At 36.5% G+C, this 23,614-nt stretch overlaps 1 protein-coding gene across 2 annotated transcripts in view; it reads right to left on the reverse strand.

Annotated features, from left to right (window-relative positions):
- Positions 1–281: 281 nt before the first annotated feature.
- Miro (mitochondrial Rho GTPase) overlaps positions 282–23,614 on the reverse strand; it is an 84,867-nt gene continuing 61,534 nt past the window's right edge. The window contains exons 14-16 of one of the 2 annotated variants that reach the window (XM_083136804.1): positions 14,034–14,105; positions 7,715–7,885; positions 282–523 (exon numbers count right to left, since the gene is read on the reverse strand). In XM_083136804.1, the coding sequence (XP_082992930.1) occupies positions 7,753–7,885; positions 14,034–14,105 (205 nt within the window). In that variant the 3' untranslated portion in view covers positions 282–523; positions 7,715–7,752. The remainder of the gene's footprint in view (positions 524–7,714; positions 7,886–14,033; positions 14,106–23,614) is intronic. The other variant, XM_083136805.1, reaches the window with a different exon arrangement.

Here is a 23,614-nt window from a genome sequence, read left to right on the forward strand (position 1 = left end):
ACCCTGTATAATTATATGAAGTGGCAACAGCATATGCATATGCACATGCACATGCACTGCTGCTCTGGCTTCCATTCAAGCCTCTCTCTCTCTAGCAAACATTTTCCTTGTTTCTGTTTAATACAGGAACTGTTGAAAGCTCCCTAGCTCAGGAAGAACAGGTTGGCGCAAACAGTTTAATTACATAAGCAAAAATGTTCATATTTACTGAAAACATGAATGTTGAGAGCAGTGCTACAGGATGGTCAAAGGTTGTATATAAAAAAAATAATGACATAAGAAAGAGATTCAATTTATTACAGGAGTTTTAATATAAAACACTAGGCTAGTAAATTTCCTCTTTTGAATAAGGAATCTGCTGTGTATATAGGAAATTTAGACTATTATGCACACTATTTCAAAATAAGTTGACTCAATAAAGGTCAATATCTGAATAAATATATTTGTTAACTCATTCACACAATAATTACACAGCGTACTTTGTCTTGGGATATATACTTTCTTTTAGTCCACAACTTTAAATCTGAAAGTAAAAAAATAAATATTATAATAAAGTATTCGAACTCCATGATATAATGGTTCAGAAGTCATGCAACCCCAACTTTGTTAAAAACATGAAAACAGATCAATTTTTTTTATCTGTTTTACATATTTTTTTTAACATTTGTCAAGCAATATCACACATGAACATTAGAAATTAATGGAACAAAGAGAATAGATGTCACTACAATGATCAAAACTGTTTCCCACCCAAGGCAAATTGAACCTGAGTCTAGTAGAAGTAGGCAAAAGAGTGAGTAGAAATTGTGACACAAATCCTTGGTGGCTATGAACAAAATTGTGGTGTAATCTGTGAATCACGCTCATTTATGATGATTATCTAGTATTTCAAATATGTGGGTTGGAGATTTAATAGTGGCACCTATTTATTTACAATTGATACAGAAGAAATACCTCTATGAAACTTTTACAGCTCTTCGATGTAGTCTCCAGGATTGTGTACAACCAGTTTCCAGTGTAGTATACCTGTAGCAGCAGCACTTGTTCTGTTGATGGTTCAAATGGAGCAGTCTATGTTATGCAGGTTATATTCCAAAAATAAACAGTCTGTCCTTGAGGTAAAGTATGTGCTAAGATAACACATCACAATTGTACACAAGAATCACCACAACTTTCACATTAGTGGGGTTCTGACTACACAACTTTAGGCTGCCAACTCCAATGATACTCTATTCCTCTCGTCACTGTGCATGTGCCTAGCGTTGGAAGAAAGAATCCATTACTGGGAGGTAAATTAGGTATCAAGCTAATGAGTGGTATGAGCGAGAAGCACCAGTTCAGTTTCATGCGTATATACAGCAGTGTTGCCACTATTAAATTTCCAACCCACGTATATTGATGTAAATAAATTACTTTTCCACTGCACTTGCAACACTTGTAATTAGGCGAGAGGATAAAACTTGTAAGTAGAAAAATGTTCAGCTTGTAATTTCAAGTTTTTTTTGATTATTCTTAGGTTTAGCCTAAGATGCATTTAGATAACTTTCAAACAAATTTCCTTTGTTGCCTTTAAAACTATTGTAGTATTATCCTTAACTGCAGTTACTTCATTCCCTAGTATGGCAACATCATCCCCATATGCTAATAACTGAGTTACATTTAATTTTAATGCTTTATTATTATCATCATTATTACCTTCCTGACTGCATACTCTAAGGCAAACTTAAAAAGTAAAAATGATAAAGCATCTCCCTGTTTAACCCTAGAAACGTAGCGTACGTAAATTTTACGTAGAAGTAGAGGTTAGTACGATCCCCTCCCTTCCAGGTGCTCCCCATGCCAGCAGTGCTTTCTCGTGTCAGTTGCTGACTGACCGGTATCGAGTGCAGGTGGACTCTGCATTCCTGTGTTGTATGTGGATATTTTTTGTAGTACTTATACGCCAGTTTGACGTGTCCCTACCCTTAACGGCTTTTTTCATACATGCAAGTCTGACGTGTCGCTAGATTTGACGGGTGTTTTTGTTGAATGTTTGAGTTCAGTTTGCATTGTTTTCTGTGTTATGTCAAGTAATTGGAAGACTAAAATAATGTCAACTGTTTTGGACAGTGAAGATGCAATATTGGCTGCTCTCGACGAGGCAGAAGAAAATTCCGAAGTTGAAGATAATTTAGAAGTTGAAGTAAATTCGGATTCAGATGAGAGCTGTTACGAGAGTGATGCTGACACCGGATGAAAATGACTTAGATTCTTTGGAAGTAGAGGTAGTACAAAAAATTGAACTTTCTACTACACCAGAGCAGCCTCGGAAAAAGAAAAAAGATACTCTTTCAAATGAAAGTCAAAAAAATAAAGCCAGCGTACCAAAAATTGATGAGGAAAAACTATCGGAATTGTTATAAAAGTGCAAGAAGAAACAATGAAGGGCAAGAATGGGTTTGTTTGGAATACGAAATGCCAACAGAAAAAGGGAAAAGACACCAGCCAAAAATGTTATTCATATAAGGACAGGACCCACAGCAAACAACTCCCGCCAAGCCACCTTTTGTCTGGAATGTTTTGAACTGTTTCTTTGTGACGAAATTCTTGTGACTATTCTTCAATATACCAATGAACAAATAAAATGTACTCTAAAAACAATATAATAACAAATGGACATTACAATGTCATGATTTGTCCTTTGTTATAGGCTACACATCAATCTGACGTGTCCCTACCTTTAACGTACATGCCAAAAACCATACCTTTCTAGGGTTAAAAACATCGTGAATTTTAAATTTATCATACACACATATATGTGGATTTTACTTTCCTTTGTTAAGAAGGCATACTCATCAAAATACATTTTTTAGGTATTCCAAACTCAAATAATGTAATTTTATCACTTTTAACAGAAATCATATGCTTTTAAAGTCAGTAAATGATGGATGAACATGATGATTATTTAGGTGTGTATTTACAGGCACCAAATAGGCACTGCATGTCAACTATTCTATTTCCTTAGTCAGTTACACACTTATTTTGAAATTTTCGATTCTATTGTATGTTTCTTATATTTGTATTGCTTTTCTGTTACTGTTAACTAATTGATGAACAAACCCACGAAACAAGAGATGGAGAGAACCAAATTACCAAAAGAACAGGGAAAAGCAGAAAATTGCAAAATAAGCATTTATAGGCACTACAAAAAAGGCATTATAAGACTCAAAACAACATGAAGCAAATTTAAAATATTAAGCTTATGTTTTAATACAAAGGAATAAAAAATGTATGTACATAGGCAAAAATCAGCACCCTAATGATTATTACACCCAATTGTTTTTCCAAATGTCTGCCAAATATGAAATATTTGATCAATTACATTCAAAGTCGCACTGATAATCTCCAATTATTTCATTAGCATATACATATTTGTTCTTACACTCACTTAGCAAAACTCATGGGAAAGCAGGTCACTGATTCGCAGGTGGACACCACATGTGTTCCACGCCCCCTGCAGGGCTGCGCGACGGCTGCAGCTGTGTGTGAGAACTTGTGGGAAGTGGCTGTGTGAGTGATTCATGTCGTTGTGAGTTGTGGCATTCGAACGGGGCAGGGGACATTCAATTTCGGAGGTGGTGCAGGAATTTGGCTTCCCACATTCAACCGTGTCCAGGGTGTACTGAGAATGGGTGGATGAAGGTGCCACAGTCCACAACACACACCATACCGGGCGTCCAGCCGCCCTCAATGACCGAGACCGACGACATCCGGGACAAATGGTCAACAGACACAGGAGGGCAACAAATCACGGCCCAATTCAACACTGGCCACGCTAGAAACATCTCCCAGTGGACAATCCGTTGGAACATGCGTGCCCTCAGGTATGGGAGCCATCGCCCTACACGGGTGCCACTGCTAAGCCCGTGTCATCGGACACTCCGGCCTGAATTTCGGCGTGAATTTGCCACCAATCACCGCAGATGAACACTGCAACAGTAGCGTAACGTCGTACGGTCTGACAAGTCACAGTATCAACTGCACCATGCCAATGGGAAGTACTGTATGTAGCACAGACCGCATGAAGCGATGGAACCCGCATGCCAAGAGGGTGTGGTCCAGGGTGGTGGGGTATCAGTCATGGTCTGGGGCATATTTTCGTGGTATGGACTGGGCCCCCTGGTTGTTCTGGAAGACACGGTGACTGGTCCACGGTATCGTTAGCTGCTCGGAGACCATCTCCACCTGTTTTTGACCTTTCAACACCCTGACGACATGGTGGTCTTTCAACATGACAATGCTCGCCACATTGCTCCAATGTCGTCCATGAATGGTTCGAATGCATTGCATCCAACGACTGACGTGGCCACCCCGGAGCACTGATATGAACCCCATCGAGCATATCTGGGATGCCGTTGAACTCAGGCTCCGTGAACTGGATCCTCCACCCACGAACAGGATGCAATTGGCTTCCGCTCTGCAGACTGTGTGGTGTCAACTGCCTCCAGACGTGTACCAGAGCCTTGCAGAGTCACTTCCACACCATATAGCTGCGCTCCGCAGGGCCAGAGGGGGCCCGACCAGATATTAGGTGGGTATCCCGTAAGTTTTGCTCAGTCAGTGTGCATGCACAATGGGTTTGAGTCCTGGCCAAGCATGCGAGCCTTAAACTTCTACATATTTGTTCTTGTTGATATAGGCATTGGGATTAAAAAAGAGAGGACATGCACTGAGAAGCAATATTAACAATTTCGGGATGTTTTTATGACAATACTATTTTTATATTTTTAACAATCAAAAGAGGATTGCTTGCATGTTATCTGAACCATCAAGTACATATTTACAATTTATATGATAAAACAGTGTATATTTAAATACTTAAGGTATTACAGCCTGCAGCAGACAATAATAACATTATAAGCACTTTCTTACTTAGATATAAACAACTTAAAAATTATACTTGCAAATACACATGAAATATTAATCAATATTACTCAGCACCATGAATAATATGAAAGAAAGCACTAATGTTACTTTTGCCACAATGCTAAAGTTAATTTGAATTTTTGAAATTTATATTACAAAAAAATTACATTTATTTAGAATTCTTTTGGAGCGCAGACAAGAATTTTCATGTTGATTGATTCTGTATTTATTTATAATTAAAAATAGGCTTGCATTACCATAAAATTATTAGAAGTATCAAGGAAAGGAGAAGGCAATCCTTGCCTTGTAATCAAGGGGTTCCAGGTTCAATACCCAGTGGAGGCACATAGTGGTTCGGATGCAACTTTAAACTGTGCATAAAGTGGGCTTTAAACAAAAACCACAACTCAAAACTCAAGAAAGGGGAAGGTATTCTAAACAGATGTAATTCTACATAATGCGTGTGAGAACCAGAGGAACGTTAACTCCAAAAATGCAGTTTTTGGTTTTGTTTAATGTATCTCCTCTGATAAGCTCTATTTGGAGTCAGATTGGCATGTCCCCAACTCAAATCCTTAGTAGTAAATTGGAGTCCTGTATATCCAATTTGCTCACTTTTTTTTTTCCAAACATATTCCTAAGAATACATTATTTCTTCTCTCCTGCAAATTTGATAAATTTGGAGTTACATCCATTTGGTTCTCATACACGATGATAATTTAGAATATCACTGAAACTGATCCTTTGAAACAACAGTATATATTGTGGAAAGACCCAAGGGAGACTTTGTAAAAAGCTAAAACTCAATTCAGACGTCGGTATTCGGCCAAGCTACAAAACACTACACAAGCTAACATTCCAGCAATAGCAGAAGCATATGTCGTCAAGAGACACTGTTCTTCTATACTACCGTGTTCAAACTAGTCATCGACTGGCAAATCCGGAAAAACTGAGTATGCGGCTAGGAAGCAAATGCCAGCAGCTTAAAAGAGGTATCCAGCTCAGTATTCAGATCTCAAGCGAAGCTCGGGATTCCGGACCACCGTAATCACTGAGAGCAATCGCTGTGTCTCGATGACAGTTAGCCATAATCAGTACTGTGGCTCATAAGGCATCAGCCCGCTGGCTCAGACAGTCAATCGGATGCCTTCCACTTAGAATCAGCGCAAGCTTTGTCGCCAGCCACAGAAAAGGAAGACTGTGGGCTGCCAAACCCAGGACTCCTTGAGCTGTCACCTGACGTCTGCTTACATCCGCTTGGCCGAGAGGTAATATGTACAACATCATCATCCCGTGATTCCTTCCATTCCCTGCCGATAGCTTGTTAGGGAGATTGTATTGGGAACATAAATATACCTTGCTCTATCATCTGGTCCCTAAGCCTTTACCAGTTCGATCGCCACATGTTATGCTCACGAATCCAGTGAACGCATCAATATATATTAGAATTCCTTCTCCTTTCTCGAGTTTTGAGTTGTTGTTGTTTTTGTTTTAAGCCCACTTTATGCACACTTTAAAGTTGGATCCGAACCACTATGTGCCTCCACTGGGTATCAAACCCAGAACCCCTTGATTACAAGGCAACAACAACTTTCTCCTTTCACTGTTCCTTGATACTAACTAACTAACTCTCTAGCCTTTTTAAACCCGAAGGTTCATGGCGGCAGTAACACAGGCCTTCCATCTTTCCCTATCTTGAGCAAGATCTATATACTCTTTTCCATCCCTACCGATTTCCCTTAGGTCCATCTCAACGTTGTCCCTCCATCTTGGCCTTCCTACTGGTCTCTTACCATCAGGTTTCCCAATAAGAATCCTGTAAACTCCTCTTTCCTCTCCCATTCGTGCCACATGGCCTGCCCACCTAAGTCTTCTTGATTTAATTATTCTAATAATATCTGGACATGAATACAAATTATGTAGTTCTAAATTATGTAACCTTCTCCACTCACCTGTCTCCTCATCCCTTTTAGGTCCAAAGATTTTCCTAAGGATCTTATTTTCAAATACTCTCAATTTATGTTCCTCTTTCAATGTAAGGGACCAAGTTTCACATCCATATAATACCACAGGCAAAATTAATGTTTTGTATATTTTAACTTTTAGTTTCTTAGATATTAAACGAGAAGACAAAAGTTTATGAAGAGAGAAGTAACATGCATTTCCTGAATTAAGCCTACTTTTTATTTCCTCTTTAATATAATTTTCATTTGTTAATATTACTTCTAAGTATTTGAATTTGGAAACTGGTTCAAACGAGTTGTTATCAATAATTAGATTTTGATTATTACCTAACACTTGGTTTCGGCCTGTAAGCATATATTTAGTTTTCCTTGATACTTCTAATAATTAAAAGTGAAATTGAAAAATCTACATAAGCAATTAGTTTTTACTAGGGCTGCGCCGATATTACCTTAACCTACTATCTGAATTTCAAATAATTTAAACTATACCATATCAATCTACAATTTGCTTTAAAATATTAAAAAATTCACACGTTAATTAATCACAAAATCAATTTCTTCCTATAATGCTGTTGCCAAAATAATGAAAATTATGCACTTTACATTTTATTTACAGGATATTAAACCATGTATCAAGCAGTGTTTTTGCAGACCTGGCAAGATTGCCAAACTTTGGGAAAGCATCTGTGATTAAATTAGAACAAATACTGACATGTCAGCATAAGTATCAGCTCAACCCTAGTTAGTACTTTGTCCCCATTTACAAAAAAAATAAATTTAAACACAGGTGCATGATACATGTTTGAAATAAGCAGAAAGTTTATTATCAAAACTCAAAGACTTACATGCAAACACACACTTGCTCCATTTCTTGTACCCTCTGTTATCTCTTATCCGACTTCAAAACCCGCACGACAAGTAATCCTACAGCGGTGATGGCAGCGATTCCTAGCCCAGCTTTCCACCACTCCACATTCTTGCCAGCGATCAGTGGTAAATTCATGTGTTTCAGATGCCTAAAGTAACAACGTCAATTACTAACTTACTTTCATACATAAATCTTCATGAACAATACAAAGAGAATATATTAGTTCACAACTGTAATACTTGATTTTATAGGCTCCAGTCTCTCTGAAATTTTGTAGATACATATTTTAATTATACTTCTGTTTTTGAAAAATTACTAAAATCATATTCAAAATAACTGCTTGAAAAATGTTTATATCTATCTTTCAAACTCTTGTCATGTTTCTCACCACAGCTGGCAACCAATACTAGAATTCATGATGGATGCGGTAAACGTGGTTTAAAATTACTTACGTGAAATTTTGAAATTTCGTATTTCCGCATTGCACAATATAATGGAATTATCCTATTCATTTCGAAGAGACTCTGTCTTCATTCACTAAGGGCACGGCGCCTGGAGCAGAGATGGTACCACATCACTGCGTTTGTTTGTTCCCAGGTGAGCACGGCCCAGCCCCCCAATTACCACCCAGCAGCGCCACCTAACAGGAAACAGAAAGCACAGCAGACGACACAAACCAGGATACACATGCCAGCGCTGCCGAATGGGAGAAATTGCAACTACCGCCACCCAGGAAAAACAAAGCAGTGACGCCGTATCCTTAGTAAATGAAGACAGAGTCTTCGAAATTAATAGGATAATCCCATTCAATTGTGCACCTCGGAAATACAAAATTTCACGTAAGTAATAATACTAGAAGTTTCAAACATCTTAATTTATTAACATTAACCCTTACAATACAGATCTGTTTTCCTGGTATTTGCACCAAATACAATGCTGTTTTCAGGAGAATAATTTGAAATTCCATACTTTTCCATACTTAACATCTCAGTACTAATTGTAGCATTACAAGAACATAATTCTAGAGAACAAATTTGCTTTAATCAATCAGAACAGGACAAAAATTGAAAAATAAATTAATGAAAATTTGTCATCTGCCATGGAGACCATGCCAGGAGTCACTTTGCTACAAAAAAATTATGCACATCTTCCGAAAAAGGGACTGATGGGAAAAAACGATTTGAAATGTGAGGCAAAAGATCACTATAAGCAGCACCAAAAATCCAATCTGAAACAAAGGATAAGAGTGCAGGTGTATGCAAAATGCTGATTTGTAGTTCATCACGCTGACAAAACCGAACCTTCCCCTTCATTCCATTTATCATCTGACATGCAGCTTTGCCGACAAAAAGTGGTGAAAGCATGTAGGCTGTGAAAACAAGAGGCATTCTTGACTGCTATTTTGGTAATGGTCGACAAGTGAATTCTTATCCCCTCCCCTTTGTTTCAATGCCTTTGCCTGGTTTGATTAGGAAACTTGGGTATATGTCTGTATGATGGAAAAACAGTATTGATGTTAATAATCATTAAGAAAGAAGTACTTGCCCCTCCCTTACACTCCCATCCCCCAATACCGAGACTGACAATTACTGTTTACTAACAACACACTTCTGAGTCATAAAAGAATCAAATGCTGACCAAGGAAAAATTTATTGTAGAAAAAAATTATACACTAAAACATAACGTTTCCACCCTCTGACAGGGTCTTCTTCAGACAAAGATTCACAATAATTTGTGAACAGTGTTACCATCTGAGCCATATTATGCTTATGCTGCACCACAGGGTATTTGGTGGAAATACCTGTTGGTGTAGTCATATTATAAGGGTTAAATGCATTTTTTAAGGATCGAACAGGGAATTACCATATTTCTTGGCATATAAGACACACTTCCTTTAAAAATAAGTCTTAACCTTTTGAGTCCCAAGGCCATTTTCACATGTAACCCCCTTGGTCCCGAGCCAATTTTGAGCAAAATGCAGAATTTCAATTAAATGAGTGTAGATCGGAGGCTAATTGCCCTAGAGAGATGAGTGATATACCGTTGTACGCGGAATGAAGCAGAGATTCAGACTATATGAAATTTATGGAAATTCGGAGTATATGTGGCGGGGGAGGGGCTAACTCTCAAAATTCCAAAATTTCGGAAAAAAATGGGGCTTTAGAACAACAAAGCCGGTCTTCCTTTGTTGGCAAAAATTTTCCCTTGAAAAGAGACGCAAAAGAGAAGTTTCTTTTCCCACCTTTTCGCCTCCATTTTCATGAAGAAAAAAAAGTGCAAGAAACATTTCTGTTAAATACATGTGTTAGGAACAATATAAAAAAATCGAAATTCTAGCCAAAAATAGAAAAGTTATAACGTAAAAACTACAACCTTGACCCAGCATCTCAATCGAGATGCTTGGGACTGCAAGGGTTACATTTGGGTATCTTGACCGAGATGCTTAGGACCCAAAAGGTTAAAAAGACAAAATTATACGCTGATACTCAGTTTTTGATTACCTTCATCTCGGGAAATTTTCTGTTCTGAGTTGGACAATTTCCTGCTTCCTTTCTTGTGGTGCGTGAGGAAGATTACAATTAAAATGCATTCTTTCCTAGTTTGATTAGGTTATTTGTTGAAAGTAGACCTACACATTACTTTATGCTTGAAATACTGTAAATTAATTGTAAATTCAGTGACAAACGCTTTTCCTCAAAAATGTGTATGAAAAGGGGGTGCACTTACGTGCCGGCAAATACGATAATTGGCACTATTGATATAAGTCAATAAGGGCCTATATTTGTATTACTAATAGTCAAATATTTCTATCATTGTGTTATTGTTTTCATTGCTCTTTCACAAATTTCTAAACACAGAGTTTCTGTTTTCCCACGCAAAATCCATTTAAATAACTGTTACATATAGTTACATGCAGGTTGGAACATTTTCTAATAGTTGTTTGGCATTGTAGTATGATTAGTATGACACTTGGCTGCCATGTAGGAGACCTGGGTTTGGTTCCCCATGGTAATGATTCAAGAGGCAATTTTATGGACTATGTTCCTGAATAAAGTGATCTTGGACTCACACTGACTCTACTCAATGGGTTCCTGGGGGGCAACTCTGAAGGGTAAAGATGGCTTGAACATGATGCTGATCACATCACCTCCACTATGAGGAAAGATCGAGATTGCATGGAGTCCTACCTATTATTGGGGACAGACACTTTGCCTACTGTTACACTTGCCACTGACTGCACATGGTCAAATTTCTCTGAATCTTCCCAAAGTTTCCCACAATTTAAATAAAGTATGACGTCCAGCCCTGCCAAATTCTAATCCTGTCTATAAACCAGCTTGTGTTAAATATTATTAGTTGTTATCTTTCTCTTTTTCATGTTGATGACACATGCTATTAAAGATATTCACTTGATATTAAAATACATGTATTTTACACGTAATACGAAAGAACAAGCATTCATAGAGTGGACACCAAATTAAATTTCTGTAGTTTCACCACCAGACTGATCACAATGACACCATGTAAAGTGCAATAAGCCAACTATCAAGAAAATTAAGCACAGCTTCGGGCAAACAGAGAAAGTAGGACCACCACATGTCTCTTCCATAATGCCCATTCTTGTGAGGACACCCACATGGACATGTGGTGGTTACACGTCTCTTCACACATAGTAAAATTTGTGAGAAGGATAAGTTCTGACTTTCCTTAAGTTTGTCCGAGCTTTACTTCTGGCCCTCATTAACAGCTCATTATGAATGTTCAATACAGGGTGTCTCATAAGTAATAGCGCAAACTGACACAGGTGAAAGTACACAATAATAGAAGCAAAAAAGTCTCGGTAAACATGGGTCTGCAAACAAGCCGTTTGAGATAATCGCGAATGTGTGATTAGAAGCAGTTATTGATTGCATTTTGTAAACACTTCTCCTTGCGCGGTCTGAGATTTGCTCTTTGTTTACAAAACAGAACATTTTCGAGAGGTGGCATTGTAATCAAACAACATTTCCGAGAGGTGGCATTGTAATCAAACAACATTTCCGAGAGGTGGCGTTGCAATCAAACATTACAAGCCATCTTGTACCCACACATTAGCACACATTATTAGCATTTTACTAACTAGGACAACATTTACAAACAATGAAGTCAGTGGCAGCTTGTAATCACATATTCGCGATTATCTCAAAAACGTGTACTTTCACCTGTGTCAGTTTGCCCTATTACTTTTGAGACACCCTGTACATTACACATATTTTGATAGAAATCAAAGCAGCAAGTATAAAAACAAGTTTCAAATTCACACATGCTTATCTATTGTGTTTGCAGTGGCATGCCCAATCTGCATTTTGGGTTTCCTTTTGTGTGTGTGTGTGTACAGGAAATCTAGGCCAATTGGGGTGATGTAAACTTCATACAGACTTCCCACCTGGGTATGCCACAAACTATCTACACTTTCAGAGAACATGCAATATATGTATTTCTTAGTCTAGTATTATGGCATACCTTTTCAAATCGCTCGCCTTGATCATTACCAAATATCTACAGCACAAGGTAGCGTGAATGAAAGCAAAACAACTGCATGCTTTTCCAATTTTGAGTTTTCTCATACCACTTGTTCAAGGTGGTGTATGTATGAACAAAGGCTGTGTGAAAATCACCAGACTCCAAGACAACATGATCTTGCAATGATGTGAAAGCAAAATTACTACTTTGCAATTTTAAAAAGCATCCCAATTGTGCCTAGTTTGGATGTGGTTTGCTTTGTGTGTGCAATATACTCTGTTCTGGATTTGTGTTCCTTTGTCATCTTGCAATGCTGCTTAATGTTGATGCTTGTACAGGATTTCTTTATCCCATCTTGAAGATGCTATTCTTACATCACATTTGTATGGTTTCTATTCTTACATATTTTCCTTCTTTCTATATACCTATGGTTACTATAAGCTACATTTACTAATTTGGTATTGTTTCGTAAGATCATACTATCCTTTTGTCAAATCTTTCATTCATAAACCTGAAGTATCAGTATTATTATAGTTCAAAGAAAACTGAGGACAAATGCTTCGTTTTATAATTAACCAATTTGGGAGTAAAGTTGGGCAATCCCAAAAAGTATGGAGGCTTGAAAACACAGTTGAAAGCATGTGCACCATGTTATGGCTTATGCATTACCCAGATTACTTAATGAAATTGGTTTATTATTGTTCCCTTCAAATCAAGAACTTCAATGTGAGAGTCTGGTGTGTATCTTGATATTGCTATTCCTTGTAAAGATAGCAATATCAAGATACACACCAATCATCCAAGAAGAACTTTTCAATCAACTGAAAATGGTGAAAAAAAGGCACTTGTATACCATCAACAATGATACAAATTGATAATGCAAGCAGATGGAAAATATGATATTATTTTCTGTTTAGAAATATGAAAAACAGAATGAGCTATTAAGTACATACTAGAAACACTTGGCTATTAGAAAATTATTCTTATTTGGTATTTTTTTTTCAACATTACAAGCTTTTCCGAAACCTTCGTTCTGTCAAAATCTTTTTTTTTTTGTTCAGTGTTAAATTAAAATTTTTGGCAAGTATTGTAAATTTTTTAGGTCTACCTAGTTGAAAGCAATGTGACCTTTCATCAAAAATGTGGTTCAAATGTAAATATGATGTAAGAATTTGAATTATGCATGCAAAATGCACTTCAGTTAAAACATATATTGTAAAATAATGCCACAAAAAGTACTGAATGCATGAATATGAATGAAATGCGAGTTAAGTCAGAAGTAAGTTTTTCTGTGCTCCTACTTAGAAGTCATAAAAACATCCATACATAAATTTTACAATTAGCTTCAAACTGTCTCTGAAGTACGTTGTTTCTAAAGATATCAGTTTGGTAATTAACTCTGATACACTTACTATTCATTTTTCCACGTAATTTTTTTCATGCCTGACGATGCCACCAGACGAGTGGCGAAATCGATCGCTGGAAAAAAACTTACGCGGAAAAATGAATAGTAAGTGTATCAGAGTTAATTGTCTCTGAAGTGTTAATTTAAAATGATGTGTTGTGTAATCACATAAAGAAGCACAGAGTTTATTCAATGCTTATCACCTACCAGTACAGAAATCATCCATGCTTCAGTTCTAGATCTAAGCATGCATCTTTTAAACTAAACTGTAAAACTGTATTTACACACATTCAACACTCAGAAGAAAGGAATACTGAGCATGCCAACCGTGCTAGGAGAAATGTCTCAAAGTTTCTCAAGCTCAGAAAAAAAGAATGTAGTCAAGAACCTGAGACAGCTACTGATGTACTCGGATGGAGATGATCTCAAAAGGACAACATGGACCAACCTTCGAAGATTGCTGAACAGTGCCCATTCAAGTATGGAGAAAAAAAAGTTGATGTTTCAAACCATGTTTAAAAATTACTTACAAGAGTATCACAAATAAATGAAGAGCATGCACAAAAAAACATGAAATTTTGTTTAAAAAATATAATTGTCTGTGTTCTTTGGTAAGAAATGGTAAACTTTTTAGATCATAAGCATATTTTTCTTTTATATATATGTTAACTGTTCTGTAATATTTTTAGCTTACAAACATAAGCAAATATGGGAAGATGTTTCACTAATAAGGTTTGGTGGTGCCTTAATTGTGGGATGCCTGAAGATAGCAATAAAAATATAATGCAAAGGAAGTTGAGTGATCTCATTCATAACCTTGTGAATATCAAGCAACTTTGAATGAAAGATTTTTATTTTGTGGGCCAATCTTTCCTGGAAAATCTACTTCTAGCTTCTCTTTCTTTTTCAACTCATCAAGAAATTTCGTTCTTCCTCTCCTGCTTTTTTTTTTTTCTTTTTTTCTGACACTCAAATCAAGAAAGCAACTCTTTGCAATTCCCTACACCCACACAAATCCACAGAAATTACTTCTTTGCAAAGAATGACTGGTTAGAAAAGGGCATACATGGAGATATATCTTCTCAATTTAATAACCCGTGGCACAACAGCCCATGAGGGTCAAGGGCTACTGGCTTCACTCCCACCTGCTGGGGTCCAACCAGTTAAGTAAGGGGTCTGTGTGGTCAACCCCCCCCCCCCCCATCCTTGTTGTAAGTTTCCATGGCCGGGTTATGTTACTCATTTGTAGCTCCCCAATTTCCTCACAATGGTGGGTGGCCACCAATCCCATACACAGGCCGAAACCTCAGGACAAAAGTTGTTACGCTTCCCCAGGAGACTTGAGCCTTCATGCATCCCATAGCCAGAGCCCAAAGCGTGACACCTTAGATTGCATGGCCAAGGTGCAGGACATTTTCTCAATTTACCCAATTAAAATGAAATCTTAACAGACAAGATTCTTACCCGTTATGGACTAGATATACTTAATATTTTTACTTGAATTCTATAAACATTTAAATATTTTGTATATCTATTTTTTTTAATAAATTTACAAATGTAGCAAATCTGTGCATTGTAGAAGGCCAGATGCCTGTTATGCATGGCATAGTAAATAAATAAATTTCATAGCAGAAAAAGAGGACGTACAAAAGTTCATTACTTTTTGATTGTATAGTCTTCACAATTACTGTTTATGCTTTTACCAATATTTGAAGTGTTCATATTCTTAACCTGTCACTGCTGTAAATCACAAAGATTACTTATAGGCTCCTACAAAAACTGTTGCTATAATATTTAATACCAAAGTTACTTGAAATTAAGCTAGAGATCTGATGAACGAAGTGTTATTTGAAGACTTTGAACCCCCCCCCCCCTTTCCCTCATGCGTGCATTGGAAGTTCCATTTCAAATATTTGGATTTTGTTTTGGAAATATCAACCTGCAACAAAATTAAAGACCCATCATTCATATTAAATTTGGGGGTTTCTATGAAAAGGGGACAAGACAAATTATAGGCTTTGTGGAAAAATCTATTGATCTTTGCATGCTGAAACTGTTTTCACTGTATTAGCTTCAACAATGGGGTTATTCCCAGTGCAAAACTAAAAAAAATATGTGTTGTAACTAGAATTTAATATCCCAGGAAATGTAAGTGGTATAAATATAGATTATTTCTTATTTCGTTCAGCATATCTCAGGTCATAAGGTCGTGCTCATAATGGGCTCATATGTTTCAGTAATTAGACAAAAGTGTGGAAAACTAGTTTTTCACGGAAAGTTAATCTTGAACGACTACTGTCAATCCTTTCTGTGTGGATGTAGACAAGAGAACAATTATATACCTAACAGCTTCCCATATGATACAAATGATATGAAATTAAGATGATATGTTTCATAATTATACATTTTCCTCTTCATGGACTGTTGTGTTAATGGAATTGCATTATTTGTTTAAAGCAATAGAAAAACATAACAGCCACTGCCTAAGACAAGAAAACTTTGACATTATCAAAATGCTTTCACATACTGTACATTCCCCTAAGTTTAATTTTGATGAAATGTTCATATTTTTCTGGCATGCAATCTTTGATAACCAAGTACAAAATATGACACATGGTAAGTATTCGAGTGCAGTACTAACATAGAGGTGAGCATAAACATGACATGTATTAAATTCAACAAATTGTCACATTTAAAGTACAAACCTGTGCTTGTAGAAAAGTATCCAAGCTGCTTGAAAACAACTTCAAGAAAATATTTAAAATTAGGTGCATTGGCCAAACAATGCACAAGAAATAGGAATATATATAAACAGTACAAATTTAAAAATTAAAGAAAATTTAAGTAACATTGAAAACAAAATCGCTCTCTTTGCGAAGTTTAACCCATATTAATCACTGAACAAAATAAGGCCTTCCTTATACATTTCAAACTTCTGAGTTAAGGCATTACATTTTTTCTAGCTCCCTCAGGTTTTGAAATTATTTTAGTTGAAAAATGGCACTTACTGTTATGCAGTAATACAAAATACAGAAATGCATATACTTATTTTACCTATGGCCACCTCAACAACAGGCCCCCATTCACAGTGCAGAATGGTTATTTTGACAAAATCGTGTTTCCCTGCTGGCTGCTTTGGGGAGGAGGGATTCTAAGGTTGCCATCTGTAGCACAATCAGGGGGCAGTGGTAGGACTAATTGGCATCGTAGGTAAAGGTGGCAACAGCAAGTCACTACCATAAAGGTGTTCCCCGCGTCGGCTGTTATCATGGTGGTACTTTAGTCTGGAGGTTTACTAGCCCTCCATCAACCATGGTTAACATTTTTCCATTGTTAAAAATATACCCCCCACCCCACCCTTTTCTCTCCATCACTTACACATCCCAGATTGTTGGAGTCTACGTCCAAGTATGACGGACTTCCAGCACTTTGAATTGAATTGAATTGATGTATTAAGTCCACTTTATGGACAGATAGGCTAATCGGGACTGAACCTACAGTTTAAAGTGGGATCCGAACCACTGTGCAATGTGTCTCCACCAGATAGCGAACATAGGACCCCTTGATTACAAGGCAACGATGTAACCACTATGCCATTGGGGAGGCCATTTTCCAGCATTTTGTTTACCAACATCTCATAATTTTCTGTTCTACAGTTTCCAAAGAAATTTGAACATGGATTCTTTAACACGTTGAATCCCATGCTAGTGCTATGCACGAGCATCCTGAATATGGCGAGTGTCCCATGCACATTCATAGTACTGGCAATATCACTTGAATGTTTGGAGTTACGATGCTGGGCCATGCACGTGCAGAATGTTCCTGGGAGTTCTTTTGGTATGCCTCTACATTGTGCTGTACCCTGGTTGTGAAATTTCGAACCGTCTTCTCATTGAATGGAAAGCACATTAATTTCATTGATTGCAGTACTAGGCCTAGATTTTTAGTGCTTTATCATCACTCACACACACACATACGCACACTTGACCATGGGTGCCCATATGGGGGCAGGGGGGGCTCAAGTTCCCCTTCCTGGCTAATGAATATCAAAAGAAATGGAACACTTATTTATTTACTTGTAATGAGTTATTTACTTGCACACCGCCTGTGTTTCATACTAAGGGTATATGTTTAGTATTAGAAGTACGGACTTTTTCATTATATGAAAAACAAGGACTATGTTGAACATCTCTAGCACACGCAAGAATACACAGATTCTAATTGTTTCTTTTTTATCGTGTAGGCAAATAAATTGCCTTTATTTTGATGTATAACACATGTATAGTAAGACCAAAAAATAAATTGTTTCAGATTGTTGAAAATCACATAAAATGCTCAGGTTTCCGAGTTCTTGCCAATTTAAATACCCTGGGATTCAACGTGTTAAAGACCCCAGCATTCCAGATAAAGACTACACAAACTGAATTAAAATTTGGATCATGCACGAGTACACCTCAGTTTTTGTAGGTCAATGCCAGAAACATGCTATTCAGACTACTGCAGATAGGGATGTAAAAAGTGTATCGGAGCATGAGCTGTCAATAGATTAATATTGTCAAAGTTTCGCATCTTTTGTGCTGAAGCATAAAAGATTATACCATTTAACTCCATTCAAACATACGTACTTCAATACATGTTATTCCATTGCAAAACATTGATCCCATGTTAATTTTCATAACGTGCATATGTGCAAGTACTATATTTAATTCACAATTCTTTTAAAATCTGAGGGTGCTAGACTAAATCTAGATGGACTCAAGTGGGTCAGAAACTATACATTCCCTGGGATCCATCTTAAAAAATTTCCATTGTTCAACGTAATTAACAAAAAAGGAATATATTTTAAAATAAAACCAGTTAATTTACTGAGCTCATGAGAATGTAATAAAAAAAATTGAAAAATAGTAACAAAAAAAAAACATGATGAAAACATCTGTAATATAGCTTATTACACAAACTGATGTTAAGTATTTTCTTTTAAGTAAGTAAATTAATTTTCAATTTTCAGCTTTTCAAAATGAAAAAAATGTTAAAAACATATTACATATGCAGATAAACTGAATTAACTAATTGAAGTTTCAGTGAAAAATTGTTGGCAACCAGGCTTTGGTCCTTCAATACCCTATCCAACTGAGTTACTAACTCAACCTCTATTTTCAATAAAGTTTTCAATAACTTTTGAATCAGTTATTAGAAGCAAATAAGTTAACACATGAAAACTGTTTTTTAAAAGTAACTTAAATATGATTTTTAAATTTTCTCCGTAATCATTTTTTCCACTTTAAAACACTGTAATTGAAATATATACAAAGCATTAAACTATTAGACTTAAAATGTTTTAAAATTTCTAAGCAATTGTCTACCCTTCATAAATAATAAATACATTTTGTGTATTATAAATACACACAATTTCACCTATGAATAACAACAAACAAAATAAACTAATTGCACATGGAAATAATTAATTAGTGCTTCTGTCCAACATAATACAGGGTGACACAGGACAGTGTACTCATTTTTGAATAAACACTACAGTTAATTGTACATCAAACTGTATTATTTTTGTTGTATAATGTGTGTGATCTATTGCAATTTATTTTACATTTACTTATTGCAATTACCATGGACTCGTGGTCGGTGCAACATATTGTGTTCACGTATGATGCATATGTGAGAAACGGCGACTCAGAGTGGTTGCAGCTCAGAGGTTATTCTGCCGACACTTCCACATAAGGTGGCATGGAGCAGTTCGAACACGCAAAACAATCTTAAAATGGGTTAAGCAGTTTCGAACTGAAGACAGCTATTCGTAGGGAGGTGCAGCAGATCACTGAGGAGACATTGGAACTCATGTCGGGCAGCTTCACCTCTCGACTGGAAAATTGCATTATCGAAGATGGACATCACATTCCAGATGTGATTTTTTCTACGTACCACCAATGGCATTACTTCCCACACCTATTCAAACCCCAGGAATAAAGTTTGGTGTCACATCAACTGTATACTGTTAATTCAAAAATGAGTACACTTCCCTGTGTCACCCTGTATAAACAACTTTGCTGAAAGGATCAATATGTATAAAAGCTATAGCTGAGCCGATACCACTTTAAACCGATACCGATGCCGATACTCTGACCGCTTTCCACCGATACCGATACTTGAAAATTGTAATAATTAAAAAAGTAGTTCAAAATATTGATCAATATTAGTGTACATATTCTTCTCCAATTATATGCACCAATTTACCAAGAAATTAGCTTTAACAGGGTGTCTACCCTAGCACCATGATAAAATTCAAGTATAATTCCCTGATTTCAAGTCAAACTTTCCAAAAATTCAAGGGTACAAGAAAATGTTTTATCTATTTTAACGTTAAGAATTAGTCTCCTACCACCCACATACAGACACAAACAAACATATTAACACTTGCCATTTCACACAATTATGCTCTAAATACATCTACAAACACAAGTCACAAATGTTACGGGATATACTAATCTAGGAAAAATGGTTAACTGTACAAGAATTTTGTGTAAGAATTAATTTCAAACTCAAATTTACCTAATCAATTTCAAGATATCTTACCTTGCAATAATCTTCCGTCAGATATATTGTTCTGCAAAGGACACTAACAAAGTAAATGGCTTGAGAGAATTCTCTTTCATTTTTCATGCAGCTTTCTGTTATTTTCCTTCCTCAATAAAAATAAAAGCTAAAGTGTGAAAAACTTGTCAGGGTATTTATAAATATGTATAAATTCGATAGGATTTGGATGAATAAAAGTTGCAAGTTTTCACATCTACGGAGAAAAATTCATGCATAATTCCCGGAATTCAAGGAATTCCCTGTTAGTAGCCACCATGTTTTAAAATATTCAAGAATTACATCGTAATATTAAAATAGATGTTATGTAATCACAAGTAAGTTTTTCAAGCAAAATTGGACCAAAAGAATAATAAAGTTTGAATTTTGCATAATTTCCAGGATAATTAGACTCCGCAAAAGTGTTGCACCTCATTTTTGTGGAATGCATGAAAGAACAAAATGCTGGAAAAGTATTGGCTGATATTGGTAAATAAATTCCAACCAATACTTTGCGTGGCATCAGTACCAGCTCAGTCCTAATAAAAACACTCCCATATCCCCAAAACAAGAACACACTAGTTATCATGCTAGTAAATTATATGAATGAATATGAACCCAATGTAACTTATAGAAGGATGATTATGTGGGGAAAAGAAAATGTTTGTGTATAAATTTTGTAACCCTTCATTAGTTACAGGCAAGGAGAAATTCTGCACGCAAGAAAGAAAATTCAAATACATAGAGAAACAGGAATGTGAACTATCTGAACAATTGGTGTTATGATACTCACAATAAAGTTTACCTACTCGATAGTATATTGTCCCAAAACAGTTCAAATCCTTGCCACATAGAGTGTTTTACTTGTTATCATGGTGTTTAAAATTTGTTATCTGTAATAAAATTCAATTTCTATGGAAAGTAAAAAGTAAAAAAAGTAAGGTTTTGCACCAAGCCATGAAGGCATATAGGAGGTATGGAGATGTATAAATGTCAAAGAAACTTTTTTTAATTTTTTTTTATTGTGAATTGCTTTTCTCCTATTTGTGGCTAATCAAAATGATGGTAATACATGATTAGATGTAATTGATGAAGAGACACAAAGAAGCACACAGACCATGATACATTGGTGGTAAGAATTTGAGTCAATCACTCAATACCCTCTGCTACTGAGGCAGCAAATATTGAAGCTTTTAAGTTTGTCATCAATATTTGCATTCCAAGTTTCTCAGTACGTAAGCTTTTAATATTTGTTACTTTGGCTTTAAGAAGTTAATTAGGATGATTTAATGAGGCTAAGTGATGTAACGTGATGGTTGCGTACGTAAGAACAACAATCAAAATTTAGGAAGACGCGGGAATAGTCCGTGGACCAATTTATTATACGTACGCTAAAAAAAAACAAAAAACCAATCAGTTACAAAAGTCACGGTCTTATGAGGTTAATGACAAGTGTTTAGCACTGTCACCTCAGTCTCTAATGAGAACCCAATTTAACGTGGTATGCAATCCGGATAAACAGGATAGGTTGAAACATAAATTCAATGCAAAAATACATTCAAGAATTTCTGGGAAAATTAACTCTAAATCACGAGTGAATATAACCACGAGTCCGTCTCCGAACAATTGTTACAATACAGTTCGACCAGCTTGTAATACAAAAAAAGGCAATTTTTCTTTCTTTGGAAAAAAGGTCAACATATAATGCAATATTTAGTTTGAGACACTTAGTCAAAGTTTATTATGCTAACCCCGCAGCGTAGATCGATTAGCATTTCAGTCAACAAACATGTACATTAAACAACATTAACAATTTCTCTCATTTGATTCTCACAATAAAGTTTCAAAAAATCCAACAATTATTTTTACTACGAAGGTCTATACATTAAACAGCAAGGGAGCAAAAAAAAAAAAAAAAAAAAAGACAATCATCAGAACACGCATGCATTCGCACCATTTAAATTTACAAGGTCAATCTTTAGCAGTATGTGAATCCTACACATTTCCTTTGTAACAAATTTCCCCCCCTTTTTACCTTTGGTGCTCGCATTCCTTTTTCTCTTTTTTTTATTTTTATTATCAACGTATACGAGAGAATATTTTATCCGTCCCTGTGCCAACCAACAATTATTTTAATTGTATTTCCCCATTCCCTGTGATACTTTATTAAATTCCGCTAGGACCTGCCTTGCTTACAAAAAAATTAAAGATTGAACGCCGCTTTTACTTTCCACAAGATCAATCGCGACGAAGACTCATTTGGCCACTAATGCATCGTTGTTTTGTCCACCATTTGAGTCGTATGACATTTGTCACTCGTTCTTTCCATTTTTTAAACTCCTAACTCGGTTCAGAAAGACGTACATCTATCTCGCACACTTCACTGTCATCTATGCAAAAAGGTGGGTTGAAAAGTACATACCTCAACAGTCGGGACAAACTCGTCCTCACTGACCTATTGAACTTCTTTAGTATGGAGTCAAATATGGATATGGTGCCTTCCCTTGGTAGTCTTCATACTCGTACACAATCCCGTGTGCTGCCACTCAATCTTCCTTCATCGTCATGTCCCATTTGTAACTCCATGGTCCTAGCAACGAATCGTGCACTGAAGAAAACGTCGAGTAAGCTGTCCAAAAGTCAAAGTGAAGTCCGCTCACCGCATTCACTCCTTCCCCCCCAAAAAAATGCAGTTCTTCTACCTCTTTACTGCCAATCGGGTACAATAAAATGAACCAGTTTTCATAGTAGTCCGAGTAGAAAAAGGAGAGTCCAATACTACAACGTGTAACTGACGGTAGATAGATAAGTCTCGTCCGGCGAGTCACTGTTCCTCTCAGAACACACGTCGTCTCTCCCGTCTACTTCAAGGCACGGTCGCTGGTTCGAGACTCCAAGCTGAATCAAGACTGCCAGGTGAATCAGGACTGCGGAGCTTCCTCGCTCGTAATCGCAGCACAAAAGAAAGGCCAGTGGAGACCTCTAGTGGTCAGTCGCTCAACCAACATACAACAACACAGACGCAAGGCGTACCGACGATTTGTGGAGGAAATGTGAGGCTTTTCTACGCGGTACTTTAACGTAATACCGTTTATTACGATCCGCGCAGAAAAACGTCACAGTGAAAGGAATAGCTTCTACACATTGCCTGGAATTCTAGCACTAACTTCTCTAATATTTGTTCTCATTGTTTGTTACTCTGCATTCCCCTTTCTTTCCATGTTAAAATAAGTGTTTCAAACTTTCATTGTTAAATGTAATTGAGTAACAGTAACAGTTGTTGAAAAAGCAACTCACTTACTGTTACTTCAAAAACTGTCAGCTACTTCATTGCATTTCAGTTACAACTCGTAAAGCATGTTGCATTTCTGAACTGTATGTTTACCG

This window comes from Lepisma saccharinum, chromosome 15, assembly GCF_977018435.1.
Source record: "Lepisma saccharinum chromosome 15, izLepSacc3.1, whole genome shotgun sequence".
NCBI lineage: Eukaryota > Metazoa > Arthropoda > Insecta > Zygentoma > Lepismatidae > Lepisma > Lepisma saccharinum.